This window comes from Nicotiana tabacum, chromosome 12 (genome assembly GCF_000715075.1).
Source record: "Nicotiana tabacum cultivar K326 chromosome 12, ASM71507v2, whole genome shotgun sequence".
Classification (NCBI taxonomy): Eukaryota; Viridiplantae; Streptophyta; class Magnoliopsida; order Solanales; family Solanaceae; genus Nicotiana; species Nicotiana tabacum.
Window position 1 is genome coordinate 117,863,459 of NC_134091.1, and position 19,300 is coordinate 117,882,758.

Sequence of the window (19,300 nt, forward strand, 5' to 3'; positions counted from 1 at the left end):
ATTGAACGTTTAAAAATTATGAGTTTCAAAAGTCTTCGAAATCGTTTGGTTTAAAAATAAATTGTGCAAGATTTGTAATACAGAAATAATGTATTGAATATAAAGCATGTATATTAAGAACATGTTCGGCCAAGTTTTTTGGAGGTCAAAAATATATTTTTTTTGTCAACAAAAATATTTATTTGAAAATTAAAGATGTTTGACCAAGACAGAAAAGCAATTTTCATCAGAAATAATTTTTTAACTTTTAGAAAGAAGTTACAAATTCTAACTTCTTCGAAAGAAGCAGAAAATTAATTTTTTTTCAAGGCATAAATATTTTTATCATAAATTTATATTTTTTAAATTATCCTTCATTAGTATAACTTTTTCTTTATCTTTTTTCTTTATACTGTCGATTTTTCCCCTTTTTATTTTTATAGTATTTTTATTCTCTTTTTCGTATTACTGTTTGGAATAATCTCTCTACTATAAATAAATTAATTCTTTAATCTTTTGCCATTTCTTTTTTTTTTCTTTGTTTCATCGCTCTTTGAAATAACAGGGCTAGTGATCAGAATTAAGCTTTTTCTTCACAAGGTATGATTTTTTTCTTTTGTTGTATGCCAATATTATATGATCATCAGTTTGTAGTTTTATCTATATATTTTTTTGACGTGCATGCATATATTTTAGTTAACAGAATGCAATACTGCTTAGTTTGTTATTTTCTCAAGAGTAGATAGTGCTTTTTATATATGTAACTTGTAATAACATATTTCCTTACTAATATTATTGCAAGGGTGACGAGGCGTGTGTCTATTTTCAAGAACCAATTCGGTTTTATACCGGACCGTTCGACTACATAAGCCATTCACCTAGTAAGGAGATTAGTGGAGCGGTATATGAGTATGAAGAAAGACCTAAATATGGTGTTCATTGACCTAGAAAAAAGCATACAACAAAAATCCCGAGAGAAGTTATACGGAAATATTTGGAGGCTAAAGGTGTACCTGAAGCATACATTAGGGTGATTAGGGACATGTATGATAGAGCTATGACCCGGGTTAGGACTGTGGGAAGAGACTCAGAACGATTCCCGGTTGTGATGAGGTTGCACCAGGGATTATCCCCTAGTCCATTTTTGTTTTTCTTGGTGATGGACGCACTGGCGCATCACATTCAAGGGGATGTATCATGTATGTGTTTTGCTGACAACATAATTCTAATTGACGAGACGTAAGATGGTGTTAATAAGAGGCTGGAGATTTGGCATCAGACCCTTGAATCTAAAGGTTTCAGGTTGAGCAGGACCAAGACAGAATACTTGGAGTTTAAGTTCAGCGACGTAACCCAGGTAACAGACATGGATGTGAGGCTGAAGCTCAGATCATCCCCAAGAGAGATAGTTTCAAGTACTTTGGGTTTATAATACAGGGAAATGAGGAGATTGATGAGGACGTCACACATCGTATTGGTGGTTAGACCAACATTATTGTATGAGGCGGAGTGTTGGCCAGTCAAGAATTCTCATGTTCAGAAGATGAAAGTAGCTGAAATGAAAATGTTGAGATGGATGTGCGGGTACACCAGATGAGATAAGATTATGAATGAAGTTATTCAGGAAAAGGTGAAAGTGGCCCCCGTAGAGGATAAGATGTAGGAGGTGAGACTGAGATGATTTGAGTATGTGAAGAGGAGAAACACAGATGCCCCAGTTAGGAAGTGTGAGAGGTTGACCATGGTGGGCTTAATGAGGGGTAGGGGCATGCCAAATAAGTATTGAGGAGAGGTGATTAGGTAGGACATGGCATAACTGAAGCTTACACAGAACATGACCCTTGATAGGGGAATGTGAAGATCAAGAATTAAGGTGGACGGTTAGTAGGCAGTTGCGCGTGTCTGTTCTGTTTCTCAGATCGGTAGCAATAGTGTTAGCATGATATCTCTTTATTCATAGATTTATGGTATTATTTACTGTTTGATTGTATTCTTTCGTTTTAGTTTTAATTTTTTTTGATATCTCGTTGTTGTTACCGCTTATTGCTACTAATTCTTTTCATCTTGTCTTTAGTCAAGAATTTATGCCTCTCTGCCCTCTAGGGTAGGGGGAAGGTCTGCGCACACACTACCCTCTCTATACCCCACTTGTGAGAACTGATTGGGTTGTTGTTGTTATATATCTATATGTTATATTGATTAAATCTGGAAAATATATTTTTTTATGTTTTATAATTTAATTAAATTAAGATAAAAATACTTAATTTTGTATAATAAATATTTAAATTTATTTTTCTCTTTGTTCTTTTTAGTAATTTGACACTCAAAAGTACTTTGTGAAAAGATTGACCAAATATAATTTGCTTATTAAATATTACAAAAAGCACTTCTCAAAAAATTATCAAAAAATACTTTTAAAAAAAATATTTTTCAACAAAAGTATTTTTTAAAATAAGTAGTTTTTGCAAACTTACCAAATGAGCACAAAACTCTCATTAACTTTTAGAAGCTAGAGTTATACACGTGGCTTCCCTTTGCAGTGATGGACATAGATTAAAGATGAGCATGAAGTTGTTCTTAAAAAAGTTATTCGGTGAATTTAATTAAGGGAAAAGGCTCAAAATTGCCCTCGTAAGCTTCTAAATGGCTTACATGTACCCTCCGTTTGAAAATGAGGTCATGTATAACCTTGCCGTTAAACAAGTGGCCCACTGACACCCTTTTACTAACGGCTCCGTTTTTGGCCTATTTTTTTCTCGAAAAATCTGCAGCACGACACGTGTCCTCCTAAACCACCCTCCTTAATTTTTTTTACCTGCCCCCACGTACCTTCCCCACCCCTTCCACACGAGATGGGTCATTGTCATTACCTATTTCGTTACTCCTTGCCTTTCACCACTCTAAGAATCTAGAAAGTAAAAAAGTAGTATACATATTATAAAATTTAACCCAATAAAAAAATAATCTGATCGACATGCAGATAGTGATTACGTTGTTCTCAATTTTGCATTAAACGCAGCGGAAGTCTTCGACATGACGAGGAATGGTGTGATAGTACGCTTTGATTCTAGAAGCTAAATCCAACACCGCTAGCGGCCACCCTTCTCCGCCTTACGTCAATTATGCCCAGTTGAATTATATTACGTGCAATTTCATTTGCAAATATTTAGGTCTCATTTATTATCAAGATAAAGTAACTCTGCTCCGACAAAGATGAGAGACTAATGAATGATAATTTTTGTGGTGAAAGTGTTGAGGAAGGTGGGTAAAATAAGTGAGGGGGCAAGTAAAAAAAAATTAAGGAGTGTGGTTTAGTGTCGTGCTGTAGATTTTTTGAGAAAAAAATAGACCAAAACGGAGCCGTTAATAGAAAAGGGTGCCAGTGAATCACTTGTTTAACGACACGGTTATACATGACCTCATTTTTAAACGGAGGGTACAGTTAAGCTATTTCAAAGAATACGAGGGCATTTTTGAGCCTTTTCCCTTTAATTAATCACAAGAGAGTAATATCAGGAACATGGCCGGCAAGCCTCTAAAACAAAGGATTTAGGCCCCCTTTAGGCCCCGGGCCCCATTTTTTATTAATAGTGTAGTTTTTATTTCTTTCTTAACAAAATACCATTGAATATTGTATAGTAAAAAGGTACAATATAAGATTTTTGTTTTTGTTAAAAGAACGAAAGAGAACCATTTAGCCATTAATTTTAATATCAATACATTTTTACTTTTCTTCAAGATGACATGGCATGGTACGTGAAACATCGACGTGATGACAAGTGGCGTTCTTAATTAAATGAGTTAAAGAGTGCGGAAAAGGCACGAGAGAAACAGCCATGAGGTTGAGGAAAAAACTAGACCTGGCAGCTTTAAAAGGAGAAACATAAACGAAATGAATAAAGGTTGTGAAGAAGGGGTTACATACGAACTTGTTATAAATTATAAGGAAGGGAAATCGGTACAGTTACAAGGAATCTTTAATCATAAATGTTTCCGTTATGGTTGTACATGGTAATGAGCAATCATGGCAATTAATACCATTAGTGAGCCCGAATTAAGCAAGAGAGTCGTTATAATTGTATGCTCATATATAAGGACTGAAATCTCATTTGTAATGGCAAGAATCAATTATTGAAATTTATACGGTTATTCTTTACTTTACTCTCAAAATTTTGAGCTGTAATTTTGGGAGTGATTATCAGTTCATTTCATATTTTCTTTGTCAATTATTTCCATTACTTGATTTATTCTTTCAAATTATTGGAAAAGTAAAGTAAATACTTTGACCGAGAAATCTATTTTTGGGTTAAACACATTCATTTCAAGGAAATCTCGAATCAGGTTATATTATTCTAACTTTTTATTATCTTATAATTAAATTTTACCATTGTAAATTTTATTTATAGACGTATATTGATTTTCATTGAATATTAGAATTGAAATATGTAAATAAAAATATAAATCGGATTATCTAAAACACACGAAAAAAGAGAGGAGATCAAGAACTGAACCTCAATATAATCTTAAAAAAAGAGCTATTTAAACGGGGTCTTAAAGATGAATCAGATAAGTTGTCAATTGAAAAAGAAATATAAATAGAATAGATTATAAAAACTTATTAACAACTTTGCATCTTAAAAAACTAGAAAAAATACATTAAAGAAAAGTATATATGTGATTTTGTTTTTCCAAAAACAAATTAAAGGCCTCTTAATAAGTTTTGCTTTAGGCCACTAATTTGGTTGAGCCGTCCCTGATCAGGAAGTGCAAATTGCTCGAGATATAATTAGTTTGTATTACACAAAAATTGAAATAAGGAGGCAAACATAATATTATTATATGGGTTGTTAATACCGTAAAACCTAATACTCCCTCCGTTTCAATTTATGTGAACCTATTTTCTTTTTAGTCCGTGCCAAAAAGAATGACCTATTTCCTTATTTGGAAACAATTTACCTTTATACAATGATTTATAGCCACACAAAATATATGTGACTCATTTTACACCACAAGTTCAAAAATCTTCTCTCTTTTCTTAAACTCTATGTACAGTCAAATGGGTTCACATAAATTGAAACGGAGGGAGTATATATGAAGGAAGGTATCTTAAAATTATTCCTAATTAATAAAAAAAAATATTATCTCCTTTTATTGTCAACTTAATAAAGTTGCAACAACCTTTTTCAAGTTTTTTTAGTTAGTGTGAAATGTTATTATTTGTTTTGTTTAGTGACACAGGATGATAGGAATGCATCTAATATTCTTTACTAGTTCTCAATTTTTTTTATCAAATTCTAAGTTACAATTAATTTTTAGTCCTCCAACAAATTAAAGGTTTTCTTTACCACATAAAATCGCCATGCATATGATGAACAACAGACTATATATATGATTATATTATTTAAATTGCACTTCAAAACATAAGTTTTACATTTTGATCTCATTGTGGAATACAATATTCCGTTCATTTGTACGATATTTATCATAAAAAAATGTTTTATCATAAATTGGCGTTTATCCAATTCCTAAAATGAACATATGCTACATTGGCTAGTCAAGTTGTTGGCTGAACTAATTTTGGAATTTTACATAAATATTTCTTATATTTATTGGATAAAGACCATGAAACTTACTCTCATATGCTCCTTCAAGTGTAACTAAGGTAGTCTACCTAGTTAAAACTTACTTGCATTCAATATTCACATCAACCAAATGAATATAAAACAAGTATTTATCATATCTATCACTTAATTATAGTTAAATGATTTTTATTTTTATTTTTATTTTAATTATTAAGATTAAATAACTTTAAGGACCCATTTGTCCATAAGAATTTTTTTACTTTTTTTTGGGGAAAAAATCACTATTTTCGGAATCAGTGTTTGTCCATGAAAATTTTAAAATTCACTTGAAGTTGAATTTCTGAATTTTTCGGAAATTGAAAAAACTCCAAAAAGTTGTCTTTCAAAATTTTTACATCAAATCACTCACAAAAATTCAAAAACAGCTCCAAATTGCATTCATGTCCAAACACAACTCTAATTTTCAAATACCATTTTCACTTAAAATTCTTTTTCACTTTTTTTTCAAAATTTTAAATAACTTATGTACAAACCCCACTTAATCTAACGTAAATTTACTGTGTACATGCCGTTGACCTGGCTAAATTCAACAATATTTGCAGTTTGATATTCATTTTGCATAGACAAAAATTATGTGGCTGAAATCTACGGTGATAAGTCTAAAGTCCATAACCACACACGTGTCAAACAACAAGTGGTCAATACAAGCCACATGCATGGCAGAATCTGGAACTGATAATGTTTTTACAATTTCCTACCTACGTAGATAATGCAAATACAAAGATCTCATTACATACAAAAACTCATTACTCTTTTTTCAGTCCAATTCTTCTTCAATGGCTATTGCCAAATCTTCAGATTGGTCATTTCCACCTTGCATTAACTGTAAAAACAGAATCTTGAAACCAAAAATATGCTATTCTTGTAAAACTCTACCTTTCCTCTCAAATATTTACTTTAATTCAAGAACTCTGGTTGCTAAATCCTCTAGCTGTTCATCTCCTGTCTTAGAAGAAAAAAGCCAAAAAACACCCTCAAAAAATTCCAAAATAATAGAATTGGACTTAGAACTTCAAGATTATACTACTACTCCTACTACTTCTACTTGTTTGACTGATTCCAAGGATTTGAATGGTCTAATATGCAGTTTACTTAAAGATCCTCAAACTCAAGGAATTGGATATGATTACTATGAGAAAGCCAAGGAAAATACAGATTTTAGACCTGAAAAATCAACACTAAAGCTTCTTATCAGGTATTTGGTGTATTCAAACAAATGGGGTTCAATTATTTCATTGTGTGAAGATTTGAGAAGTTCTCAAATATTGCCTGATAGTTCAACATGCTGTAAATTTATTACTAGCTGCATAAAAGCAAGAAAATTCAAGATTGTAAATAATTTGCTTGAAGTGTTTATAATTTCTGATCAAGAACTTTCTGTTTTGGCCTTTGATTCTGCTATGAAAGGTTACAATAAGTTGCATATGTATAGCAGCAGTGTTGTTTTGTATGAAAGAATGAGATCTGCTGGACTTGTATTAGACCCTGGCTGTTATTGTAGTATAATGGAAGCACATTTAAAAATGGGGCATTGTGACAAAGTTGTGGCATTTTTTCAAGAATTTGAGAGCAGGAAAATAGTGTCCACACCTTATGATGCTCAAATTTACAAGAATCTGTGTGAGTCATTAGGGAAATCGGGGCGCGCTTTTGAGGCTTTGGAGTACTTTAGAGACATGAACAAGAAGGGAATTCAAGAGGATCATTCATTTTATTCCATACTTATCTGTGGATTCGCGAGCATTCGTGAAGTGAAAATGGCTGAGGAAATTTTAGAAGAAGCTGAAGGCAAGAGAATGCTGAGGGATCCAGCTTTGTTCTTCAAACTAGTATTGATGTATATTGAAGAGGGGTTGATGGAAAAGGCTCTTGATGTTGTTGCAGTAATGGCTCGGGTAAAAATCCGAGTCTCTGATTGCATATTTTGTGCAATTGTGAATGGCTTCTCAAGAAAAAGAGGTCTTAGATCTGCAGTTAAAGTGTATGAAGATCTTTGTTCACAAGGCTGTGAACCAGGTCAAGTAACATATGCTTCAGTATTGAACTTATATTGTAGGCTTGGATTGTATTCTAATGCAGAAATGGTATTTTCTGAGATGGAGCAAAAGGGGTTTGATAAATGTGTAGTGGCTTATTCTAGCATGATTGCAATGTATGGAAAAACAGAAAGGCCTAAAGATGCAATGAAACTTGTTGCAAAAATGAAAGAAAGAGGATGTCAACCAAATGTGTGGGTATACAATGCACTTTTAGACATTCATGGAAAAGTTCTAAACTTAAGGCAAGTGGAAAAAATATGGAAGGAGATGAAGAGAAGGAAGATTTTTCCGGATAGGGTAAGTTACACAAGCATTATAACTGCTTATAGCAGAGCAAGGGAATTTGACAAGTGCTTAACATATTACCAAGAATTTACACTAAACGGCGGAAGAATTGATAGGGCAATGGCTGGGATTATGGTTGGTGTTTTCTCTAAAATGAATAGAGTTGATGAGTTGATTGGTCTTTTGCAAAATATGAAGAGAGAAGGCACAAAGTTAGATGGGAGACTTCATAGGTCAGCTTTGAATTCTCTGAGGGATGCAGGGCTGCAAATTCAAGCAAAATGGATGCAAGAAAGTTTTGGTGCAACATGAGTTGTTTTCCCTTTGTAGATACCAACTGTATGGTGTATCATATAAAGTGATTTGACAATGGAAAAATTACATTGTGTTGATGCAAGAACTAACACAGATTTGCCCATTTTAAAGCATTGAGTCACTCCTTAAAACTGTAGAATTACTTGTTGAATTATGACTTATACTCATAGTTTGATGCATTCTAAAGAATGCAAAAAAAATTACTATCTCATCAACCTTTGGAAACTATATACCATTGTCACCAACAACCATGTATAGATGTGGGGTGGGGTGGGGGGGATTTGGGGTGGGGGGGGGGGGGGATTTCGCGATTTATAGTACTCTTCATGTATTTTCCTGTTATGTAAAGCTATTCTTGTAGTTGAGCCACAAGTATCTATGAAACAAAAATACTGCAAATCTTGCATCCATATACTTGTTGAAATTTCTTTACTGATGATATTCCATTTCCTGCTGCTTTTTGCTACCAAAAAGGTTTGTTGATAAGTCATTTCTATTTCGATAAAACAAACATTACATTATTTACAGGTCATTTTGGTTCTATTTCAAAGATGAGCTAACTGATCAGGGTTTTTTTTTTTTGACGACAGAGAAACTAGAAAAGAAAGTCAAAAGATTATTCTTCGTCTATCATTCGTTTTTGTTAATTCTTTTACTCCAATGCCTAAAACAATTATATTTTGCACTGAATTCATGCAGTGAACTCTGCAATCCCTCTGAAATTACCAGTGTTGTGAGTGGTGACTTGTTATCTACATACAAACCACAACACCAGATTAATGAAAGCTTAAACTGTTACTTCCAGATAAATTAGAATTCAACAAGTTGTCCAAATGAAACATAGATGACCAAATAAGTGAATGCAAATTGCAAAATCTTGAGGGTATTTTAGCATGGTCATTCACTAAGGAGGTCGACCGCGTTTTTTACCTGGAGCATAAATATATGTGAGAAAACATCATAATCTCAATAAATATGAAATTTTGAACCCATAATTGCAAATATGCAATGAATTCGTGCAGCGAGGACCAAACAAACTCATCCCCTTCAGTTTAAATTTTGGATCCACCTTTGAAGGAGGTTTAAATTTTCAATGAGTGTCCTTAAATAGCTGTAAGCCATACTGCCACTACCATAATCGATATATGTTTATCATCTTCTCCCATAGTCTTTTTATCGTTCATCAAATCATTGCTCAAATTTGTCCAGTTAAAGAAACCTGCATATTGTTGGTTTCCAATGTTTGAGAAGATGACCATTCTCAATGAACCAAACAGAAGTTTAAATTACTAACTGAGACATGAATTAGGAACAATTTATGCTATAGCTCACAATCCAATGATAGTTGTCAAGGATTCACCTCAACTGCCAAACTGATTAAGGAAAAGCTAGCTTTGCAGAAATAACTTGATAAATTGATAAAGCTGTTGATCCTACACTATTAGAGTATGCATCATTTGACATTGCCAACTTGTCACCAAATATGACATGGGAGAACATTTGAAGTCCAAACCTTACATAATACTTGTAGGAAGGTTATTTTAAGTTATTAGAAAACATTGAACACAGTAACCACCACCAAGAAGTTTGCATACTCGCAAGCTCTCACATGAAAAATGTACAAGATGACATCAAATAATTCTGACTTCTTATGATACCGTTGTGCCAGTGAGTTCAAGTTGGGCTACTGCCTCGTTGATCACATCGATGATGTTCGTTTTACCCCTGCTAACTGCCTCGTCGATAGGAGTCCTCTCATGGCTAAAAAGACAGCACAGTGAACTCAGCGAAGAAAGGAAATCACAGGCAAAAGCAGCAAAAGCTTACTTGATCTGAAAATCTATTAGCCCTTTAAGTTAGAAATACATCACCTATTTAAGGCTGAGACACTTGCTCCAGCAAGGATTAAGCTCTTCACTACCTAACAAGACATCATAGAAATTAAGGGATGCTAGAGACTTATAACCCAAGAGTAATGAAAAATTTACCTCAATATGTCCGTTTAGGCAAGCCCAATGAAGAGGTGTATTTTTCTCCACATTGGAAGCATTGACATCCTGCTACCAAGAATTAGATTAATCATGTTTCATCACTCAACTGTATCGGAACATATCAAAGGATAAGAGAAGTTGAAGCTCCGCTCCAAAGAGACTATTTTGATACTCAGAATACTCCCCAATGTCTGGCTCAAATTTTAAAAAACTAAATCATGCCCAATGAGAAATGCAGTCAAGTGACATCACAATTTTGTCAATGAATGCAGTTCCTATATAGGGAGAACAACGATTATTCATTAAAGAGAGATACAACTAAATCAGATCAAGAAGAATGTAACTAGTAGACATATTCAGCTATGTAATGTAATAATGCAAATAAGTGGCCCGGTCCACTCACCGCTCCATTACGAATAAGATATTCTACAATGCCGGAATGCCCATTTGCCGAAGCCATATGAAGTGCTGCAATAATTAAATAGCCAAAGCAAGTAGTTAGTTCAGCAAGTCATATAAGAAATCTACTAGTTCCGGAAAAATATGTAATTCAAACCTTAGGACTTCAGGTATGGGTACTCGACGACATTAAAATTATTCATATTACTAACCAATTAGTTCTGGCAGAATATGTAGTTCAAGATTTAGGACATTAGGAATGGTAGATATTCAACTCAACCGGAACACAAGGTGTAGCCTAGCGATCAATGAGTGGGTGAGAACTAAGGATAGTTAGGTTTTCAAATCACAACAAAGACAACAAAAAACTCCTAGTGCTTTCTTTCAACGGCCTAAACCTTGAGGGGTAGAGTTACCATGTACTTTGCTGGTGAGAGGTAGTAGGTACCCGGTAGAGTAGTAGCCGAGTTATGCACAAGCTGGCCCGAACACCACTATTGTTTTAAAAAATTAAGTCAACTGTTAGGTGGTCCCAATCGGTTTTATGTACTTGGTCTCCTTTTATGATCTTGGGCAATCCTCACCTTATGAGCTAGCTTTTAGGGATTGAATTATGCCCATGTTGATTTCTTATCATGACATAAGACCCATCCCAATTCTTGATTTACCCGATGTTGGACCCATATATTATGTCGTCCACGCTCCAGTTGAAGGCCTGGACGTGCAGGGGAGGGGGCGATTTTAAGTTATCCGACATGATTGTGGGAATGTGAACTTTGTGTCCTTATATGATTTTAGGCAATTCTCACCTCATGAGCTAGCTTTTAACTTGAAGTAGGCCCAAGGTTCGTTTCTTATATCAACCAAATTAAATTTCTTTGTTTGGAACTCATCTTCTACTGAATTAGACGGCTTGTACAACAATATAATGTTATGCCAATTTATAATAATTGGCGAGTCCGTATCAGATTTAGGATATGAAAGTAATAGCTACTCAAAAGGGTGAGAACTCAAAATTCAAAATCTAAGAAGTTAGGGGCTTAAACTTGGTTAGAAGTTAAACCACTTGGTTATTGGTCTTTTGGCTTACAACGATCAAGAAAATTTGATCTTGCAACATGGAATTCCAGTTGTTGAACCGTTGTGACTATCATTGTACTTTGATTGCATCCAATATTACATTTATATCCTAGGAAAACATGCTATCTTTATGGGGAAGTTCATAACTTTGAGAAACGGAAACATCAGAATGGAAAGGTATCCATAAGTTTGTGAAATTGTTGGAAGCTAATGTTCATTTAGGTTTCTGAAATTCACATTTTCTATTCATGGTATTTAAGTACTCCAGCATTTGCTTTTGAGTCTATTCCACAAAGAATGACAACTTTCTAATTTAGAAATAATTTAACTTTAAACTTCTCATTTTCCCTTAGTGATAAGTTTTTTATAACCACATTACAAAGAGAGTATATGACATCATTATCCTAAATATTTGACTTAGAAATAAGTTTAAAATATGCTTCGAGTTAGGACACTTGTATTAAGGACAAAATAATAAAGGGTTAATTACGGATATGTTCTGAGAGTTAAATTAACTTCATGGTTTCTCCATAGTTTTTACCAATATAAAAAAGAAACCCAAAAGGAACACGAAAGTTTTTGCTACATCCAAATATATGTTTTAAGAAGATTCTTCACATGTATGACCAAACAATCACAATTAGAGTATGATAAATGGTTGACTGGTAATTTATCAATTTTTTTAAGTAAAAATGAATTTTTTCCTAAGAATTTTTGTCATGTTCAATTTTTTTGCTTTGTAGATGACCTGACAATAAAACCAGTTTCCCATTAGCTACAAATTAGAATATATGACTGATTAAAAAACTGCATTAACAACACTTCCAACTATAACGACCATCTCTGATACTAATAGGACGGAGATCTAATTAGCAAGAAGCAGTAAAGTTGGTAATTCAGTGTATAAGTTAAAAGGAATGCCTTAGCTTATATAAGATAAAAGGAATGTTTTAGCTTATATGAGATGGCTCTAAATCACAAGAAACCAATATAACTTGTTGCAGAGAAGGAAAATGAAAGTGCTCAACACTAAGCATAATATACGAGAGCCATGCCAATATCTTTTTTTCTGAAAGCTGTCATCCCATATAGGAAAAAGTAGATAGGGCAGGCCAAGTAATGCATTTGTTGAAAAAAAAAAGTGTGTTTTCTCTGACAGTTTAAACATTTAGATAAGACGGTCACACACTTTAACGTGGTATCAGAGCTAAGTTCATCCCAATTCTTAGTTTCCCGATGTTAGGCCCCATTGTGATGTTGCTCACACACCAAATGTCTAATCCTGAGCGAGCAAGGAAATATTGAGTTTGTCCACATCTCCTTATATCGTCTTAGGCAATCCTCACCTCATGAGCTAACTTTTGAGGTTGAGATAGGCCTAATTCTTATCACGGTATTAGAGTCAGACCCATCCGAATTCTTGATTTACTTGATGTTGGCCCCCATGTTATGTTTTCCGCGCACCACGTTACCACAGTAAAAACAAAACTAGAAAGCCACATTCTGTCCTACAATTACCTAAAAGAAAAGGTTAAACAAGGACATAAAAAATGCAGAAATACTAACATTATCAAAATGACACTTCTAACAAATTTTATCATTCGGATAGAAAGTGCCAATGTTCTATATTAAATAATTCAGCCCTTCGAAATTAGTAGATGAAGAGTTTGCCTTCGCATTTAATGAGAAAAACAAGCAAAATGTAATCATTTTAAAGACATGCTTGAAATGCCTTGTGGGTTACCATTGTTGCAGGCTCCAATGCTCTAATTAACGAGACTATCGGGGCTCCAGACGACTCGTCAAGAGTGTCATGTGACCACATGGATTAACCTTTACTATAGCAGAAAACCTTCAAAATGATTAGCTGATTTCGACTATTTTCGACCTTCTGCAATGAAACTACCAACAATGTGATGTTGCATCACCAGTCCAAGTCATTGTTGGTAGTTTCTTTGAGGAAGGTCGAAAAGAGTCGAAATCAGTTAATCATTTTGAAGTATCTCCTACTCTAATAAGGCCAATCCGCACGGGGTAAATGGAGCCATTAGCCTACCATCACATAGCACTCTTAACAAGTCGTCGAAGGGCTAGGCAATCTTGTCAATTAGAACACTGAAGCCTACAACAATGCGAACTAACAATATCAAGCATGTCTTGAAAATAAGTCCGTTCAGCTTGTTTTTCTCACTAAATATGCAGGTGGGCTCCTCATCTACTAATTTCAACAGGCTGAATTATTAAATGTAGCCGTGCAAGGACCATAGGCACTTTCAATCTTGATGATAGAATTTGAGTAAAGTGTTATTTTGATAATGTCAGTGATTTTGCAATTTTCTACCTTATTTAACCTTTTCCGTTAAGTAATCATAGGACAAAAATTGCATTCTAGTTTTATTTTGGTTGTGATAACATGGTGCTATTGATTATTAGGGGTATTAGAATCTTGTCTTTGGTCTTTTAAAAAAACAAAAGTGGACATCTAGTGCATGGACAATATGATAGGGGTCCGACATCAAATAAACCAAGAATCTGAATGAGCCTGACTATGATACCATGATAAAAACTAGACCTTGATTTTCTATGTCCAAGCACCAAATGTAGGAAGGTATGGAAGTCGAGCATTAGGGTTGAAGGTTAGGGGGTAATCGAGCGTTTTTCTACTTTAAACTGGGGATGGGGCTAGTCTGATGGTGTTTTGTCTTGGATTGCTAGTGGTTTATGTTGTGTTCACACTATTTTTCCGTTTTTCTTAGTACTGTGTCATTATTACTGGTTATTGTTGTTGTCTTTCCATCTATTTTTGTCTCTTGCAATGTTGATATTATCACTCTGGTTGTTGTTGCTGGTATGGATCTATCGTCTCTTTTCGTCCTTTTGAGTCGAGGGTCTTCCAAAAACAACTTATCTACTCCTCCGGGGTAAGGGTAAGGTCTGCGTACACTCTACCCTCTCAAGATCCCACTTGTGTGATTTTAATGGGTTGTTGTTGTTGTTATAGTATGCACCAAATGTAAGGAACAAATTATACCTTTTGCTCATATAAACATTACCTCACCGGAAACAAAACTTCTTGTGTCTTGGCTCCAGTAATAGAGGTAATCTCAACTCGGATAACCATCGAATAATCAAATAAAGCATTTGGGAGAATGGGAAATGCTATTCTTAAATAGGGTACAAAACTATAACCTGTTCGGCCCTCTGAATCCTTTGAATCAAGAGAAACACCAGAAGATGCTAAGCTCGTGACATCATCCAAATCATCATATCTCGCAGCCTGTTAATGGAGAACAAGCGATAGAGAGATCAAGGGCATTAAATCAAGCAAAAAATCTTGCACCACTTGAGTGCAGATTGATTTAGAATTCTTAGAAGTTCGGACTTAGGCAGACTTCTATAACCACCAGAGTTCATTACGCTATTGTTCACTCAATTTGTAAACCAAGATTACGGCTACATCATGGTTAACATAAAACAAACATAGAAGCTAACTTGAGGTACCTCAAGCAAGGCTTCAGTCGTTTCAGCCGTCGTTTCAGAATGAGTCTGCTCCAGTGTATTATCCTCAGCTCCCATTCCTGCCAATTTCCAAAACAACTTTCTGTGTGATTAAAGAGAGCAATAGCGATAGAAAGACAGAATAACAAGCTACTCTAACTGCTTTATCTCATCTTAGTCCAGCCATGTACAACACAAATGATGATGTTTTGCTGATAGTTTTAACAGCCATATCACAATTGGTACCTGTGGTCATCTGGTTAAGACTAATTATTCAATAGATCAATCTACTACACCTAAATTCTAGTTGGAATTGGAAGCATAAATTCCCTGTACTCATTTATCCGTTCCATTCCCTTTCATCTGTAGCCACCAGCAGTGGTGGAGCTAAGTAGAGGCAAGATTTCAATTAAAATCTCCTTTGTTGTAAAATTATACTGTGCAAATAGAGTAAAAACGAATTCCTTTGATTATATATAAACTCTTAAATCTCCTTAATATAAGTAAAAAGTCTAGTGGCGGCGAAAACGGCACAGACAGAGATAAATTACCTGTTAAAGTGTTGCACCACCAAAAGGCTCGACGGTGACGGCGGTTGCTACGGCGGTTAACCGATGAAAAGAGTAGAGGACAGGAAACCCTGAAGGCTCGTTAATTCGAATTATCTTCTTTTTTTTATTTCGAAAAATTCGGACTGACGTCTAATTGCAGTAATTTTGTTAAAAAATGGAGTAATTCATTTCGAGAACTTCTTTATTTAACGACCTAAACAACCCAAAAAACTTACACAATACCTAATAAGTGTTTCAAGAAATCTTTTATTAAAGCAAAGAGTGCCTTAGAAAAACAAATTGGAGTTAATTTCATGTATAATCACATAATTTCCTCAATTATTGGAGTATTTTTACTCTGACAATTGTTCGAAACATATGATAATTGGAAGGTCAAATAAAGATAAAGTAAATAAATCAAAGACAAGTAGATAGATTGATATATTATTCAATTTCAAACTCATTTACATAATTAACTGAAATCTCTACTATTATAGAAGAAGGAAAATTGTTGTGTAAGCTGCTAGTGCAAGCTGCTACTACAAGTTGTTGTGTAAGCTGCATGTAAGGTATTACTGCAAGTTGATGTGTAAGCTGCTATTGTACCAGATATTGATAATTTTCTATCGGGGTAATATTTATCCATAACGGAGTACCGAAAGGATAAGATCATTGTACCAAATATAGATAATCTTCTACCGGAGTAATATTTATCCATAACGGAGTACCGAAAGGATAAGTTTCTCCAGGAAGCTTATTTCCAATAGAGTATTAAATAGATAAATATATTTACGGCGGAGTCCCATATGGATAAGCTTCTTCAGGAAGCTTATTTACAACGGAGTACTAAATGAATATCCATAATATAATATATTTATAATACTCCCCCTTGGATGTTAACTAAAAGATAATGTGCCTCATTAAAACCTTAATAAGAAAAACCCTGTGGGAAAAAATTCTAGTGAAGGAAAAAGAGTACGCATATTTAGTAATACGCGTTGCTAGCTGCATCATTAAAAACTTTACAAAGAAAACCCTATGGAAAAACCTTAGTAAGGGAAAAAGAGTACATCGCGTATTTTACTCCCCTTAATGAAAACTTTATTTCAAATATCGAGTCTCCGCATTCCAATCTTGTATATTATCTTCTCAAAAGTTGAAGTTGGTAAATATTTAATGAATAAATCTGCTGGATTGTCACTTGAACGGATTTGCTGCACAATGATATTACCATTCTTCACGAGATCATGTGTGAAGAATAATTTTGGTAAAATGTGTTTCGTTCTATCTCCTTTTATGAATCCTCCCTTTAATTGGGTTATGCATGCAACATTGTCTTCTTATAATATTATGGGTTTTTTATCACATTCCAACCCATATTTTTCTCGAATAAAATGAATCACTAATCTCAACCATACGCATTCCCCGCTTGCTTCATGAATAGCTATTATCTCAGCATGATTTGAAGAAGTAGTAGCAATAGATTGCTTTGTGAAGCGTCATGATATGACATTACCTCCACATGTAAATACATACCTAATTTTAAAGCGGGCTTTATAGGGATCGGATAAATAACATGCATCTGCATAATCAATACGATATGCACCACCTTTGTTAGCATTAGCAAGATACATAAGTGCACCAATTGCACTGAGATTGAGTATTTCAGGACCAAGGAGTTCATCATCCTCTTCCGAAGGCCAGAACGGATCCTTATTCACTTCAAGTGATCAAACACACATTGGTGTACGTAATGGGTGCGCTTTGTCTATGTAAAAACATTTAAAGACCCTTTCTATATAGGCAGATTGATGGATAAAGATCTCGTTTGCTAAATATTCAATTTGCGGACAAAGACAAAAATTTATTTTTTCAAGATCTTTCATCTCAAATTCTTTCTTAACAAATTCTGGAGTTCCAACAAGATTTATGTCATCAACATAAACAACAAGTATAACAAATTCTGATGTCATTTTCTTTATAAAAATACATGGATAAATAACAACATTTATGTAACCTTCTTTCAGCAAATATGCACTGAGACGATTATATCACATGCGCCCATATTGATTTAAACCGTATAAACAACAACAACAACCCAATATAATTTTACTAGTGAGTTTTGGGGAGGGTAGTGTATACACAGACCTTACTTCTACCCTGGGATAGAGAGGTTGTTTCCGATAGACCCTCGGCTCCCTCCCTCCAAGAACTCCCTACCTTGCTCTTGGGGTGACTCGAACTCACAACCTCTTGGTTGGAAGTGGAGGGTGCTCACCACTAGAGCTGTGATAATCCAAAATGTCATCTTTAATTTAAACATTCATTTCTGTGTCCTAAGATCTCAAAAAGCACTATTTATCATTCCCCAACTTGCGGACGCAGTCCGTAAATTTTTTCGAAAAGTTTTTATGTGAAAAATTGATTAAAATGTGAAAATGGAGCTTCAAAACTCATTTGAATTGACTTCGGTCAACGTTTTGAGCAAATGGACCCGGATCAGTATTTGACAGTTCCGGTAGGTCCGTATCGTGATTTGAGACTTGGACGTATGCCGGAAATCGAATTCGGAGGCCCCAACCTCGAATTATCGCCAATTAACGGAAATTAGAAATCTAAAGGCTAAAGATTTTCAAAGTTTGATCGTGAATTTAACTTTAACGATATCAGACTCGAGTTGAGATTCCGAGAGTTGAAATAGCTCCGTTATGTCATTTATGACTTGTGTGCCAAATTTGAAATCATTATGGATTCATTTAATACGTTTCGGCACTGGTTTAGTAATGTGAAAAGTTTGAAACTCATAAGTCCGAATCGAGGAGTGAATTGTAATTTTGACATTATTTGACGTGATTTGAGACCTCGAGTAAGTTTATATTATGTTACCGGACTTATCGGAATACTTGGTCGAGGTCTCGAGGGCCGCAGTGGATATCGGATGGTTAACGGAGTTTAATTTGGATATTCTAGAATGTTTCAACGTCGTTTATTCAAGAATAAGTGGTATAATATTAAGCAAATGAGCTACAAATTCAGTTTTGATTGAAGCATTAGATTCATATTGAAATTTCGGAGCCATAGCAAAAAAGAATTGGTGAATTCAGACATCGTATGAGAGAGTTATGCCCATTTCCGTGTCAGAATATATTTTCCATCGTCGTGAGCGTCCAGGGTAGCGTGTGGCGCTATCCCTAGCGCTCGGACTGCTAGAGGTACTGGAAACGGCGCCACAGGCAGCGCCCCACGCCACCTGTGGCGCCACGGACATAAAAATCCCATAAAACGGGGAGTTTTGCCATTTTTACTCATTTTTGAGTTTTGAGTCTCAGATTTAGGCGATTTTTGGGTGATTTTCACAGGAAAACATTGGGGTAAGTGTTCCTTATCCTATATTGATTATATTTTATAATTTCATACTCATTTACATCATGAATCCGTGAATTTATGGAAGAAAAATCAGATGTTTATAAAATCTTTCAAAAATATAAAATGAAGATTTGAAGGTCAATCCGATGTCGGAA

The 19,300-nt window shown here is 34.6% G+C and overlaps 1 protein-coding gene across 1 annotated transcript; it reads right to left on the reverse strand.

Moving 5' to 3' along the window:
* Nucleotides 1-9,653: 9,653 nt before the first annotated feature.
* LOC107821291 (uncharacterized) lies at nucleotides 9,654-15,924 on the reverse strand. The gene is made up of 7 exons (XM_016647727.2): nucleotides 15,780-15,924; nucleotides 15,232-15,308; nucleotides 14,920-15,007; nucleotides 10,655-10,719; nucleotides 10,249-10,317; nucleotides 10,132-10,181; nucleotides 9,654-10,021 (listed from the first exon to the last, which is right to left on the reverse strand). The coding sequence occupies exons 2-7, from the start codon at nucleotides 15,304-15,306 to the stop codon at nucleotides 9,910-9,912; spliced, it is 459 nt and encodes a 152-aa protein (XP_016503213.1). The 5' UTR covers nucleotides 15,307-15,308; nucleotides 15,780-15,924; the 3' UTR covers nucleotides 9,654-9,909.
* Between the last annotated feature and the right edge of the window lie 3,376 nt (nucleotides 15,925-19,300).

Bases quoted from the DNA above. Each gene is read 5' to 3' on its own strand.
- LOC107821291 (XM_016647727.2), bottom strand. From the start codon at position 15,306: ATGGGAGCTGAGGATAATACACTGGAGCAGACTCATTCTGAAACGACG. The intron at 15,008-15,231 runs GTACCTCAAGTT...CTCCATTAACAG, and splicing joins CGACTGAAGCCTTGCTTGAG to GCTGCGAGATATGATGATTT. The intron at 10,720-14,919 runs GTTATAGTTTTG...TAATTATTGCAG, and splicing joins GGATTCAGAGGGCCGAACAG to CACTTCATATGGCTTCGGCA.